A 15381-nucleotide genomic window follows, 5' to 3' on the forward strand; every position below is an offset into this window, starting at 1 on the left:
TGGCTCTGCCAGCTTAATCAGCCGAAACATATGTGTGTGTGTGTGTGTGTGTGTGTGTGTGTGTGTGTGTGTGTGTGTGTGTGTGTGTGTGTGTGTGTGTGTGTGTGTGTGTGTGTGTGTGTGTGTGTGTGTGTGTGTGTGTGTGTGTGTGTGTGTGTGTGTGTGTGTGTGTGTGTGTGTGTGTGTGTGTGTGTGTGTGTGTGTGTGAGAGAGAGAGAGAGAGAGAGAGGAAGCTGGAAAGCTGAGAGGCCGTAGATAGTGAAGAGGGATGGATTTAGGAATTAGAGACGGGATGAAAGGGGTGTATGCGAGCATCGGAGAAAAGATGATTCACTGCTCCCAGGGGTGAGGAGATTGACAGGTGGAATGAAACACTGAGGATGACTGGGAGGTTTAGGGAAGAAAAGGGCGTGACGGAAATAAAAGAGGGCAAAAAGGCACATATTTGAGGGATGGAGCTCCAAAAAGGAGATGACAAGAGATGATTTACTGTAGCATCAGGGAAGGGAAGGACTGTCATGAAGGAAAGCATGCAGGCGACGGGAAAAACAAGAGGAATGAGTAGATTTAGCCGTTTTAAGGAGAAGGAAGTCCTTCTAGCTGACCAAATAAGGATTTCTTTTTAGATGATGAAGCTCAGGAAGGGGATTTAAAACTTGGAGGAAGCATGCAAGGATTCGTACACTTCTTCAGTCAAGATTCCTGATAGAAATGCAATCACCAATCTCATTGAATTGAAGAGGAGATGCACAGGATCATTCACAAACACCTGCATCATCAAACACCCCTTTCCCAAGCATGCTCACACACACACACACACACACACACACACACACACACACACACACACACACACACACACACACACACAGAAATATGCAAGCATGTGCACTGCATATCTTCACACTTCTCAGAAGCACGTTTTCTGTACATGCTCTTGCACTTTTCTCTCTCTCGTCTCTCTTCTGTCCACTGGAGATTAGCCTCTCTGTTGTCATGACGACGGCGGCTGTGCAGCTGAAGGGCAGGGAGTGTGTGTGTGTGTGTGTGTGTGTGTGTGTGTGTGTGTGTGTGTGTGTGTGTGTGTGTGTGTGTGTGTGTGTGTGTGTGTGTGTGTGTGTGTGTGTGTGTGTGTGTGTGTGTGTGTGTGTGTGTGTGTGTGTGTGTGTGTGTGTGTGTGTGTGTGTGTGTGTGTGGAGAGCTATGGACTTTCTTGCCCCTAACACTTTGACTTAAGGCTAATATTATATTATTATATATTCACCAAATATTACACTTCACAGTTAATGTGTCAACAGCAAACTTTGAAGATGTGTCGTGCTTTTGTCCACAACTGAAAATATTTCATTCTTAAAGTCAAAGTTTCACATTTATACAATTAACCACATTTAAATCCAAGCTAAGTTTAGATTTCTCTCTGTTTTTATGATGCTAAATAAGCCCCTAAAAGCGTCTTGCTGGACTGTAATTGAAGGGAGTTGGCGGTGAAAGAAATATACTTTCAGGCTGTTTTTTGTAATTGAAACCGAGGCTCTTTAGGAGGTTTGGAGTTTATTTTTAGGCAAAAAAGAGCAGATAGCGATGATGTTTTGAAGCTGACTTAGTCGCAATGTCCTGTAGAAAATTTCAGAATTAACTAGCCATTTTTTGTCCAAGGATTTCACAGCTTATTATGAGAACAATTATTTAGAGTATTAATGACTTTTTTTGCTCCTTAGGGACGCGATTTTTGTGAAGAATTAGGAATAATGCTGAGACTGAAGCCTGATGGGAAGGAGGCTCGAAGGGCCTTTCAAGGCTTGGTGCCAAGGTCAATGTGCTCCAGGCCTGACTTAGACGAGATGCACACAACACAGAGTCCACTCAGGTCAAGTAGAATTTCATTATTTCTGAAGGGAAACCCAGCTTGCATTGGTCATGTGTCAAAGGCACTTAGACACAGTTACTGAGAGGTGAAAAAGGGCCAAAAATGTACAAGAAGAAACTGAAACAAAAAGTTTGTTTTGGAGAGTGGAGGCAAGTCTGCTTCTGTGCTGCAAACATACATCACTTCTGCCTCTCACCATCTGTTTCTGTGGGGGAAATGTTTAGGTTAATTAAGAGTTAGATTGACCAGCGGACAGCATTTGGTTTAAACACTTTAAATGATTATATTATTGTGTCTGATATTGGCTCAGCATTACCTTTTTTAAAAAGAGTTCATTATGACGTTTGTGTGATTTATCGGGCAGCCGTACGCACAGCTCTCTGCTGTTGCTCTGACTCAGAGAGGTTAACACCGAGCTGCCATCAGATGCCTGATATCATTAATAATCAGCGTGAGCAACAAGCCTACACATGCATCACTCTGGAGACAGTCACCACCAGCCTTATAATATCTCAAACTATAGCCTATAACAAAGAAAACTAAATAAGAATACCCATGATGCAGCAGATTATCAATAAACATTATTTTTATGTTCAAAAAATGAGTAAGATGTCAATCAAGTCCTCCTTATATTTAATCAATAGACTTTATAATAAACATATCTGTAGATACACTTAGACTGTTTTGAGCGTGTAAAACAATACCAAACATAAATAGGCAGCAAAAACACTGACCAAAATAATGTTTTTTTAATGTCTTGAAAGAGAAATATTTCAGGAAACAAAAACCAGAATGCCCATATGCGCATGTGCAGCTCAATAAACAACATAATATAAGTATTTCAAGTAAAACCGATGAACATATATGTTTCTCTCCCCTCTGTGTGGACCTTACAGCAGGTGTGAGGTGATACAGAGGGAGGATCAATAATACGAGTGTTTTTCTGTGTTTATTGAAGGTGGAAAATGTCCTTAGTGACACTGCGAGCGTTGGCCGGCGGTACGACAGACTGTGGTGGGAGTTTGGAGGAGTGAGGCACGCTGCTGCAAACAGTCTGACTCTGAAGGCGATGAAATGCATCAGACTCTACAATCTGCTACCGTGTAAATATTTTCACACTGATGAGACACTGCGGGGCTGAAAAGCATGTTGGAGAGTAAGGACAACTGCACTCTTGTAACCTCCATTTGCTCCGGTAGATTTTGAGTTACGACAGTTCATTTCTTTTAAAGTGGACCTATCCTGCTATATTTGAATAATATAGTGTAGGACCATAGCTATATAAGGCATATTTATACTTTTTATTTTTCAAAATATCAAACAGATGCATTTTATCCATTCCTCATTTCGCTCAATGTAACACTGTCTTTGCATCATGGGCTGATTCTGTGAGAACAGCACCATCTACAGGCCTGGCATATGTACTACAGCGTCTCCAGCGCTTTCCAACGGCAATGTCCGTGGCTGTCTCCTCCTGATTGGTGGAGTTGGCCCAATAGCCGTAGCGCCACTTCTGTGACATCATAGAAGTGTTCAAATCTGGATCAGTCTGTATCAGATCCGTTGCAGCCCCTTTTTTAGAGATTTGGGTATGGAGGAAAATAGAGAGGGTCGTGTTTTTTGACACTTGGTGAGTTCCCTGGAACACCGGGGGGGACACATGTTCATGTAGAAAAGACGTACAAAAGTGCATTTTGCATGATAGGTCCCCTTTAAGTCGAGACTAAAAACATGACCTGTTCAGCTCTTACTCAGAAGTCTTGTTTTAGCACCTACTGTACCACCTACTAACTATCTCTTGTATGCATGGTTTGTATGAATCTGTTGCCTCTGTGTCTGAAAATGTGCTGTATAAATAAACCTACCTTACCTATAGTTATATAAAGACATGCAGGGTCATTGTGTTGGTGTGTCACACTTCCTCTCAATCCTCTCTCGTCTCAAAGGTCCTCAAGTGAACTTTGTCACTACAGATAGAGCCGAGCACTCTGTGGTTTTCATTTCAAATCCCCGTGGCTGACAAAAAGGAAACAAGCGACACAGAGGGACGTTTCCTGTCACACAGCGAGAAGGACAAACTTGTGCATGATGTCGGGATCAGAGTGGACTTGCAGGCTCTCCAGCGTGCATGAATGGGAAGTAAGTGAAAGAATAGTTGGACTTGGCGGTTCAGACATGCATATATTTATCTTCAAGACTGATAATATGCCACGAAATGAAGTGATTATATCAGCAAAAGAAGAAAAAGCAGGAAATGAACTGTTAAAAAAAGAATTTTAATATGATTATCATCACGTTTCTTGATATTTATGTTTCTCAGTCCCCATATTATGAACCGTCACTTCCTGTTTCGGAGAAGTCCAACCCCCTGACGCGGGACATCGACCGCGCTTCATCAGGATGCATTGTGAGGATGCTGCAGGCCTGTGACTCCCAGATGTTTCTGGAAGAGGCCGGAGCCACCTACCAGGTACAGGTTTATGATACAAGCCTTCATTTTGAAAGGTTTCTATAAAGGAAATGATTATATGAGTGTCTTTTCAGAGGCTGATGAGTGATGACGTGGTGGAAACATTGATGGAGGTTGCTAAGAAGGTGGAGCTCATCCTCAAGGTATCTGGGATAGAAATCTAACATATTTTGAGCACATCTCTTTATTAGTTTGTCTGCATAGAGATGACACTTCATAAAATGTACTATCAGCGAAACAAACAAAACAGAAAGAAGAAAATAGACTTCATTTTATGCGGCCCCTCAAGAGCTTGCAAAGATTATAATACGTTTATTATACGGTTACATGCCGATTAACAGAAGCAGGTTGCCCATGAACTACATGTCCCACAATGCATCTCGTTTTGTGACATGGCACTGAAAAGACTTGCAATTATTTGCCCTGGACTTCTGCTTTCAGACGTAGTTAAATAGTAAGTTATTATCCTATCCGATAATAATCCAGTTCAGAGGCAATAATGTAATATAATACATTATTTTATATATATTATATATTTATATAGTTACAACCGGCCCTTTGAGTGCAGCCTTTATGCGAATGTGGCCCGCGATGAAATTGAGTTTGACACCCCTTGTAAAGGCAACCGAACAACAAATATTTGCCAGTGAGGGATATGGTGTGAAGCTTTTCCAGACCTGTGGTGTTGACAGCAGGTCTTCTCTTTGAGTGCATTTAAGATGTTTATTTGGATTGCAGGATGATGACAGCTAAACAAGAGCCGGGTGTTTAACTGATAACTAAGCAACTAACTGTGATAAAGAAATAAACCGAAATTAACTCAAAACAAACAGAAAATAAGCGAAAACATGCACGGTTGAAAAACTGTGTGGCTTCCCTCTGGTGATTCCCAATCCCTCATACTGTGCACCTGTGTCCTCCCCAAATATTAGGCTGTACCCTGAAATTGGCTGAGTCTCCGCCTATGCCCAGGTCAATTCAGTAGTATCACAGCGCCTTCATATACAAATATTAAAATACATCAAATTGGCTGCAACACCCCTGTTGTAGACCATTATGCTCCGGGAAGTCGTAAAAAGGTTTTCCAGATTTCCCAAAACCTATCCAGTTTGTTTTTAAGGAAAAAACGTATCCTTTCAAGAGCGAGGTAGAACGTCCTCCCTTTCAGCCGTTGAGAAAGTCCACAGGTTGACGGTTCCTTCTGTCAGGGAATCCTTTCGCCCTCCATGTTCACCTTTCACCCTCTGACGCAGCTGACCAGCCTCGAGCAGCTGCTGTCTCCCTTAAGGAGGGGCTGCCCTAGCAAGTTGTTCTTGTTGTTAAGTTTGTGACCGGGCAACTCTCGGTCAGAGATAGTCATTGTTGAGGGACACCTGGAACACTTCCTTCTCGGGGTGTAGATGACCTCGAGCCATAAGCGACAATAAATGTGATTCAGTGTCCTCAGCTGTTTAGTCTATCTAGTGAAGAATGTTGATTATTACACTCTGAGTTAAAACCTGGAGCTACAGGAGGGCTCTTCAGAATTGATTGTGGAATCTCAACCGTGTGGTCAACTCGTGGCCCGTGACATGTCTTGCCATAACTCCAATCAACCGTCAGTGTTTGCCACCAAAGCTCCAGCTCTCCTCGTGTCTCTCTGAGTCCTGTCTCCAATTGCTTCAGAAGTTTCCCCCACACCTTCCTATGTGTGAGCTATGCACCGTTTGGCCTCCAAAAAGCAAGCATTGAGCAGAAACTTTACAGAAATCTAACGTATTTGCTCTCATTGTATTAAGTCTGTTATCTGTGCATGTTGTTACCCTGAAGAGCTTTACACTTTCTTCTTCTCGTTGTCACTCGGGGACGGTGTTAAACTCTTCTGGTTCTTTCACAGGATCCTCGGGACAGCCTCGTTGTGCTGAGCGGCTGTGGGACTTCTGGTCGACTGGCTTTCCTCGTCACGGTAAAAGCTGCCCTCAAATAGGATTTAATCCCACCAGGAATACAGAGGCAAACCATTTGTGTGCTCGAGGAATGTCCAAGAATAGCAAGTGTGGACAGAATCATGATCAAATATCACTTGTTATGTTTCAAAATGACTTCCTGTTGTGTGTTTCTTAGTCAGCTTTCAACAGAGCCCTGAAGGAGCTGAACCAGAGTCCGGTTTATTCATACATCATTGCAGGAGGAGACAAGTATGGATGGGTTTTTGAACAGATGTTGACACAATTGAATGCAATTATCTTAATTGTCTCATTATTTAACTAACAGGACGTACTGATTTACATCTTCAATTCACATTAAGTTGAAATGCAGGCCATGAAAAGATTATATTTTATATTTTTTAGTCTCTGTTTGAATCAAATCTCTGTTTTCCCATTTTCCTCAGAGCTCTGTTTTCCTCGCAGGAGGCTCCAGAGGATGATCCCAAACTGGGCATGCTCAGTCTGAAGGAGGTCAGGGATGTTGTAAAGTGTGTGTGTGTGTGTGTGTGTGTGTGTGTGTGTGTGTGTGTGTGTGTGTGTGTGTGTGTGTGTGTGTGTGTGTGTGTGTGTGTGTGTGTGTGTGTGTGTGTGTGTGTGTGTGTTTAATTTGAGTTTGTTTGTGTTGTTCTGCAGGCCTGTGAGGGAAAGAAGCGTGTCTTATTCATTGGTATTTCCTGTGGTTTATCCGTAAGTCACTTTAAACGAACCAGAATCTGAGTTATTGTTGAACAGGATGTTATTTATGAGTCAGAATATTGCAACCTTGCAGAAAGCCGAAGCTAATATGTGTAGATATGGATTGTTGTGACATTAAGGCTCCTTTTGTAGCCGGTCAGCTGGATCTCTGCCTGCAGAACCCTCAGGTCTACACCCCTGTTCTTGTGGGCTTCAACCCCACACATCAGGCCAGGTGTGTGTGTGAACTTCACTCTTTTTTCCATTCATGTTAACTAGTTGTAAATGTTAACATCCAAATATTTTAGGGACGAGCCGATCACGGGATGCAGCTTCACTTTCCGCAGCGTGGTGCAAAGGATGGAGGAGCTCGCTAAAAGTCAAAAGGCCTTCCTCATCAACCCAGCAGTCGGGGTAAGAAACTCTCCTTAAAGGTGTCAAGATATCATGTAGTGCAAATCGGATGTAGTGACAGCCCTTCAGGTGCTCCTGTGTGTGTCTGTGTGTTCAGCCGGAGGCCATCAGCGGCTCCTCCAGGATGAAAGGAGGCAGCGCCACTAAGATCCTGCTGGAGGTGGTGCTGTCTGCTGCTCACGCTGCAGCCTTCACACACACACCCATCACTCAGCAGTAAGCATGTTAGAGAAATCTCACTCGTCTCTGGCTTGAGCTTCAATCTCAGGATCGATGTGTTCTGATCCTCTCAAGAATGGAAGTAGTCATCACACACAGAGCATCAACTAGTTCCTGACTTTTTCAAAAAATTATATTCTGACTTTTTCTCAAAATCTAAACATTCTGGCTTTTTCAACAAAAAAATGACTTTTTCTCAAAATCCCCCAAATCTATATTTTTCTCAAAATTCTATATTTTTCTCAAAATTCTATATTTTTCTCAAAATTCTATATTTTTCTGAAAATCTCAAAAATCTGACTTTTTCGTCAAAATTCTGACTCTTTCTCAAAAATCTCACAATTCTGACTATTTCTAAAAATTCTGAATTTTTCACAAAATTCTGACTTATTCACCAAAATCTCAAAAATCTGAATTTTTCTCGAAAATCTTTTTTTTTTTTACTTTTTTCTAAATATCCCGACTTTTTCTCAAAAATCTCAAAATTCTGACTTTTCCACAGACCCAAGATGGAGGAATAGAAAGCAGTATTCAATGTTTACTTCAGATTAGCTCCACGTCAGAAATGATCATGCTTGTCATATGTCTCTCTCCATAGAGGCTGAATCATCATGTTAATCACATAGCTATCATATGCCTCAAACAGTCCTGATGCTCTTCTAGGTAATCACACATCCTGTCATGTTCACAGCTACAGTTGGGATACCTTTGTTAGCATGTTACTCTCAGATTGGAAGAGTACATTCAGTATTTTCCCAAATACAGTTATCTCTTGCCAACAGGGGAATCCTGCAGCACATGAGAGCGTATGAGAAAACTCTGGAAATCCCTTGCGCTCACAACGAGGGGATGATCGCTCTGTTGGAGGCGGCTGGAAAGAGGTAGAACATCCTCCAGTCACCTTGAATTTTACTCAACAAGGCAAACAGGCTAGTCCTGATTCAGCAGCTACTCAGCAGCCAGACTTCTTACACGGTGGAAAAGCAGCTCCTTGAAACCCATAACAATGACATTTTTCATGGTGGATTAGCAGTTTCTAAAGCTTCCAGTGGTAAAGAAATCACACACAGAGGCAATATAAGCCTTACCTCTTTTGAAACAGGCACTATGGCAGACATCTGAAGTGTGTGAGATGATACAGATACAAAACCTCTTTGTTGATTTGACTTATTTCGAATGAACTCTCTTCTGTGTGCTTCAGTTTGCAGCGTGGCAGGCGTGTGTGTTACCTGGGCTGGGGCTCACTTGGCGTACTCGGTCTCATCGACGCCAGCGAGTGTGTGCCGACGTTTGGAGCAGGTGAGAGGAGTGTGACGTCCTCGTTATCATCAACACCTTCATTTGCAGCTCAATGCATTTTCCCGGGTGATTCATAATCACACATGAAACTGTGAAAACACTAAAAATAATCGGAGAAGCATTTTTTTCAAATACTTCACATTTGCATTAATATTCTTTTTTGTGTGTGTGAGAGACTACGAAGATGTTCGGGGCTTCATCAGCGGAGGGTACAACGAGCTGAAGAACAACGAGGGACCACTGGTACGTGAAGGGAAACAATGAAATGACTGTTATTTAAACAAAAGAATAATTATTGAATCTGATTCAAAGCACTGCTTCAAAACTGCCACTGTACATTTAGGTTTATCCTTGAGCTACACCACTGCTGTCAGTACTGACTTTTGGGTTTGAAACAGCTCTGAGTCATGGCCTTACAAAGTATTAATATGTCTCAAATCCAGTCAAATCCAATTAGAATGAAATCCAGCTCTTCTTTGACACGGTGTAACGTCACATCTGTCTCTGCAGTGTCTCACTTGTAGATTAACCCGGAGCAGGATTAGTATGAAACACTGTACCTACTTTACAAAGCCCAATAGGACATGTCTGTTTTAGAATAATCGGCTTTTTTGTTAGGCCCCAAGCCTGTTTTTCAGGTTTCAGGCTCGAAAATGACATTCCCAGAACAAATGACCATATATTCCCCTCTAAAAGGGTTAAATTAATCATCTTTTTTCTCAAAGTAATGATAAACCTGTGAGTTGGATGTAGAAAAGTCAGAATTAATATAGATGTTTTTTATTTTAAAGAAAATTCAGATTGAACATGGTAAAAAACTGTAAATTATAGTGTCCGTCCAAAAATATTTTGTACTTATAGTGAAAACTAACCTTGAATGATGGGTTAGTAGACTAAAAGCTTTAGGAATCCAAAGTACAACATATAATAAGTACCCTGTATCAAGATTGATGCAAAACAAGTGATATTTGACCTTTTTTGACAGATTTAGCAAAAAAAAACTCTTCTGGGGCCATTTGGGTTGATTTTCCATATCTCTGGCCCCCCTTGTTCGATTTTGACATGTGACATCTCTTTCTGACCGTTAGAGCCAATAGAATCGAAGGGAAATCGTCTCGCACACACTCATGTTAAAAAAAAAGGTGACGTCTCTGCGCATGTTAGCTTGCAGAAGAGGGGAGACATTTCCCTGCTCTGATATCAAGCAACTGAAAAGCTGTTTTATTGCTTATGGATTATCAGAACATTTCAAAGGGGACACAGACACATTGGATATTAACCTATGGATTAACTACAGTATCGTTTTTATCGTTTTAATGCCATTGAAGACCAGTTTAGACCAGACAAAGACGAAGGTAAGCCATGTTAGCGTTGTGTGCTACCTAGCGCCACTTGTTTTGATGTACGTTTTTGTTGATAACAAGTTTGTATCTTTCAGTGTTGAGGTGGGCACCGTTTGATTCTGTGTCTCCTTGCGATCATAAACGATGTGTTGGATGTGCACCTAGGATAAGTAATAAGGGAGCTAGGAGTGATTATCGGTGCTGTAATAGGTTAGCATTTTTCGCTCAGGGGTCATTTAGATGCTTCTTATGAGACTTTTGTTTTGTCTTGGTAAAAATGGTTTGTATAGTCAGTTAGCTGAGATTATTCCCGTTAATCTGGTAGAACACATTAGTAGGTTCTTAAATATTAAGATCCCCTGAGACCCAGTGTCGTGAGAAAAAAAAAAAAAAAGTACCCGCCGGCGGGGACCTTGGGGCTTAACAGCTTACTGCTGGAAACTTCCTTCAGCCAAGGCCACTGCTTGAATTTGGCTTTTAAAAACCTTTCCGTATCCACTTTGTTGGGAGAAAACATTTATCATCTACATGATAACATTAAGTATTCACTACTGTAGAAGTTGTAAACGAAAAAAAAGTTTGCATTTTACAACAGAAACTACGAAAAGCTACAGTCAAATAACAAAATAATGGTGATTCCTTAACATTCTTCTTCATAATCATATATTTTCTTTCCTCCAGGGTCCTGACTTTCGCATATCACATGAGGATTTCTTGCATCTCGTTCTGCCGTCTCTCGATGACCACGACATGGTTCTTCTCATCTACACACAGACTGGTGAGACAACTTGTTTTTGTTGTTGATTATTTCCAGATCAACAATACATCTTAACGGCCTTTTCTCTCTCTCCACAGATGATGTCGGTGACGTGGAGAAGTTGGCACGCCGAGTGAGAGAAAAGACGTCCAATCTCCACGCTGTTTATCATCGAGTGGATGGAGACACTGCAGCTACTGTACAACAAGTAAGTCTGTCTGTCTGTCTGTCTGTCTGTCTGTCTGTCTGTCTGTCTGTCTGTCTGTCCGTCCGTCCGTCCGTCCGTCCGTCCGTCCGTCTGTCTGTCTGTCTGTCAATCAATCCAAATTTCCATCTAATAAAATCTGTGTTTTTTTGCAGGATGACATCAATAAGCTTTGTTTATCGTCACTGAGAATCACTTGGCCATCACCTGTTTCAGGCTTACTTCAAATGGTACACACACACACACACACACACACACACACACACACACACACACACACACACACACACACACACACACACACACACACACACACACACACACACACACACACACACACACACACACACACACACACACACACACACACACACACACACACACCTTTATACTGCCTTTTCACCTGTCTCCCACCCTCATTCAACAGAGCTGTAAAACTAATTCCATCTTTATCGATTTTCAGTTTTTCTCCTGCTTTTTACGTCTTATTTCAGATGACAGTTGTTGTTTTTTCCCCCCTTTCAGAGTAGCTTATGTAAATGCAGAGAACAGATAATCAATATCTCCTCTCTCTCAGCAGTGGGAGCTGTGCACTAAGCTGTTCCTGAACGCTCTGAGCACCGGCGCTCACGTCTTAAAGGGGAAAATCTACCAGAACCACATGATGGACCTGCAGGTCACCAACAGCAAACTCTACTGCAGAGCCACTCGTTTACTGCAGGTAAAATAACACCACTAATGGATGTTAAACCCTACAACCCCATCTACTACTGTGCATACATTCATTTCATCATTTGAAAGGAGAAGCAAAAACCTACTACCTTGTTTTACCTTAATGTACTACTGCAACGTTAATTAGACCCTCCAGAAAAACGAGATTCTGCGATCGCAGAATTTACCGCATAATCAGCAAAATGGCGAAGATTTTTAAAAGGCCGCATAATCCCCGCATTTTTACACACAAAGTTAACTCGTCTTGACGTGAAGTAGTAATGACGATGACGTGACATCATCAGCTCGCGCATCACAGAAGGTAAACAACACCGTAGAGTGAACGTGTGGAACTCACACGAGAGAGAAAACACCAAGATGAAAAAATCTGATCCATCTCATTTACCCACAAACATTTCTGCTAAAGACCGGGCAAAGCAGTACCCCGATGTCTTTCACGAAAGTGGGGGGAAACTATTCTGCACCCCGTGCAACTGTGTGTTGGAGCATAAGAGAAAGTCGAAGACCCACTTTGATTCATTCAAACATTCGAAAATGCTTTCTGCTGCTGCGGACAAGAAAGCCAAACAACTCACGTTCACGAGGCATCAACCTCCAAAACCCTTTCGAGGGCTACAAGAAACGAAGTGAGTAGCCTACAAGACTGAAGCTGGTCAGATAACGAACGAGTAAATGAAAACAGAATGAGGCGGAGAAGTGTGTGTGTGTGTGTGTGTGTGTGTGTGTGTGAGAGAGTGTGATTAAAATAGCCCAATTGCTTTTGCAATACATAAACATTGAATGTGTTTAATCGAATAGGAAAGGGAAGGGGTTTAATGTTAGTGGCAGGTTGTGTGTGAGAGACAATAAATAAGACAGCCCAATATTTAAAAAAAATCTATTATTTTTTGCAACTTCCCGCAATTTCACCGCATAAAATCACATAAAAACCCCGCATGTTTAATCGCATAATCAAGGATTTTAGCCCGCGTTTTTCTGGAGGGTCTAGTTAATGTGTCCTTATATTGTAGTCACATGGTATATCCTCTTCAATAATCTGAAAATAGGTTTGAACTCACAATGTAAGCATGAACGCCCCTGTCCATCCACCTCTTTTAATTTTCAATTATGCATAAAAATGTTAAAAAAGCAGCTCAAGAATCCCCTGTTTAGCCGTGCCTTTGCTTAGTCTATTAACTTAATCGTTTGAATTGAAGTGGTGTCTTTCTTGTGTCCTTCATTGTGAGGCACTTTCTAAGTCTAATATAATAGACTTTTGTTTACCTTACTATTGAACCATGTGTCTGTGCTATTTGGAGTAGTGAAAAAGATTAATTCATCTCCATTCTTCACAGAGAAAATAATCACTACAGTCACATTAAACATTGTATAAATCTAAATTGAAGCGTTCTTGTTTACCTTCCAGAAACTCTCAGGTTGTCCCGAGCCAAAATGTGAGGAAGCTCTCCTGAAGGCCGTCTACAAAGTGGACAATCTGACCGTGGAAATCACATCCTCCGACATCAGCACACACACACACACTGCCAGAACCAGGACCAAGGTGAGGAGGCAGCAGGGTGCACGAGTATCATTATATTTACATCATAAAGGCATATTTGACTGTGTGTGTGTATAGGTGGTGCCTCTGGCTTTGGTCTGTTTGCTGACTGGTTGCTCTCTGGCGGAGGCGGAGCTTCGTTTGGAGCAACAGCCAATCGTAAGGGACGCTGTGGAAGCTTGCCTGTCATAAATTAAAGGTCTCATGTCAGCAAAAATATATATAGAGTAACTATGACACTTTAGTCAAAGGTCATCCTTTATTGGTTCGCCTTCTAAATGTTATTATAAGCTAAAATCAGTTTTGTCACCTGCATCATGCAATACCATTTTATACCACTAAGGGGCAGCATTGCCACGCAAACACACATAACAACCTGCAGATGTATAGATTCAATGTATACTGAATTAAGTTCTATATATGTAGGCAGATGTTAGAATATAGTTTGCACAATCAAATCTGAAATATTAAGAGATAGAAATTAAATGATATGCACTTTTTATTATTGGCAAGCAGACAACTTGCAAATTTCCCCTCTGTGGGACTAATAAAGGTATTCTGATTCTGAATTATGTGTTCTCCTGATGTGTTATATGATAATCTCTGACAGTATATTGCATTACATAATAAACGTGTGTTAAAAGCAGTATAATTGATACTGAGCAGATGTTGTTTTGCATTAATGCCTCTATTGTAAAGATGTTGAAATGAGAGAGGTATGACATTTACAAAGGTCATAATCGAACCCGGGTACCATATACAGTCTGACGATTTGCTGACACTTCCACCCCTTGTATTGTTAAAGTTTTCTGCAGGTACAGTAAAGGCTCTTCCATATCGGTCAATGTGATGTAAGTCAACCTCAATCCCTCCGTGGCCCAACACACACATGTACAGGATTAGTGTGACGGGTGTGTGTATCTTGAGGGCAGCTGAGCAGCTTTGGGAACCTTTGGAGCTGAGCCGAGTTTAAAGGTAAAAGAGTGAACATAATCTGCGTCAGATAGCAAAAGCACATTGTTCTTGATTTGTATACAAGTATTAAAAACTGTAGCCTGCACAAGGAAACACTGCGTTCACTTTAGAATTAATTTAAAGAATAGTTTGGATGTTTTAAAGTGGGGTTGTATGAGGTATCCTTAGTCTACATTTGGACGAAGAATTGACGCTGATAATTATACATTCACCAAAGACACCAGATTTTACTTTTAAAAAACTGTAATTTTACCTCACAAAACACAGGGGTTGTTGGTCTACCTTAATCAGTGAGCGTGTTGTGTTACTGTGGGATTTTAGTGAATCCAAACTAACAATTGATCAACTAAAAAGTCATACAATAGCAACAACAAGTCATCAATCGAGGCAGCGTTGTAATTTGGAGTCTGGTGGCTCGGACTAAAGCATAAAATCAGCTTCTCGATCTGAAAGGGCAGCCTGACGGCTAAATATAGCAAACAATTACATTGATTGTATTTGTTTTGTACGTAGCTAAACACATTTAACTGTTGCCTTACTATCCCTTTAACACAAAGCATGTACATTAGTAATTCAATAATTAAGAATCGCCACCTCAGAATCACCTTCCTGTGTGTATCATTTATTTATATCAACATTAGTACATTCACATATTAATTTGCTTTACATGATGTTCACTTGGTGATGTCACAGACTGATCAAACAGACCAATAGCAGCATCGGCACACACACACACACACACACACACACACACACACACACACACACACACACACACACACACACACACACACACACACACACACACACACACACACACACACACACACTCACACTCACACTCACACTCACACTCACACTCACACTCACACACCATCACTTCAGGGGAAATTACATTGACTTACATGCAGTTCCTGGAGA

The 15381-nt window shown here is 41.3% G+C and overlaps 1 protein-coding gene across 1 annotated transcript; it reads left to right on the forward strand.

Moving 5' to 3' along the window:
- Window positions 1–2856: 2856 nt before the first annotated feature.
- gckr (glucokinase (hexokinase 4) regulator) lies at window positions 2857–14141 on the forward strand. Its single transcript, XM_079667525.1, has 20 exons — window positions 2857–2970; window positions 3814–4006; window positions 4188–4337; window positions 4412–4480; window positions 6214–6282; window positions 6441–6514; window positions 6709–6775; window positions 6938–6991; window positions 7120–7214; window positions 7288–7393; window positions 7491–7609; window positions 8395–8493; window positions 8814–8911; window positions 9087–9154; window positions 10936–11032; window positions 11110–11219; window positions 11372–11446; window positions 11797–11937; window positions 13354–13488; window positions 13564–14141. Exons 2-20 carry the CDS (start codon window positions 3953–3955, stop codon window positions 13675–13677), a joined length of 1794 nt encoding a protein of 597 aa, XP_079523651.1. The 5' UTR covers window positions 2857–2970; window positions 3814–3952; the 3' UTR covers window positions 13678–14141.
- The last annotated feature ends 1240 nt before the right edge of the window (window positions 14142–15381 follow it).

Source organism: Notothenia rossii (assembly GCF_949606895.1).
Source record: "Notothenia rossii genome assembly, chromosome: 3".
NCBI classification, from domain to species: Eukaryota; Metazoa; Chordata; class Actinopteri; order Perciformes; family Nototheniidae; genus Notothenia; species Notothenia rossii.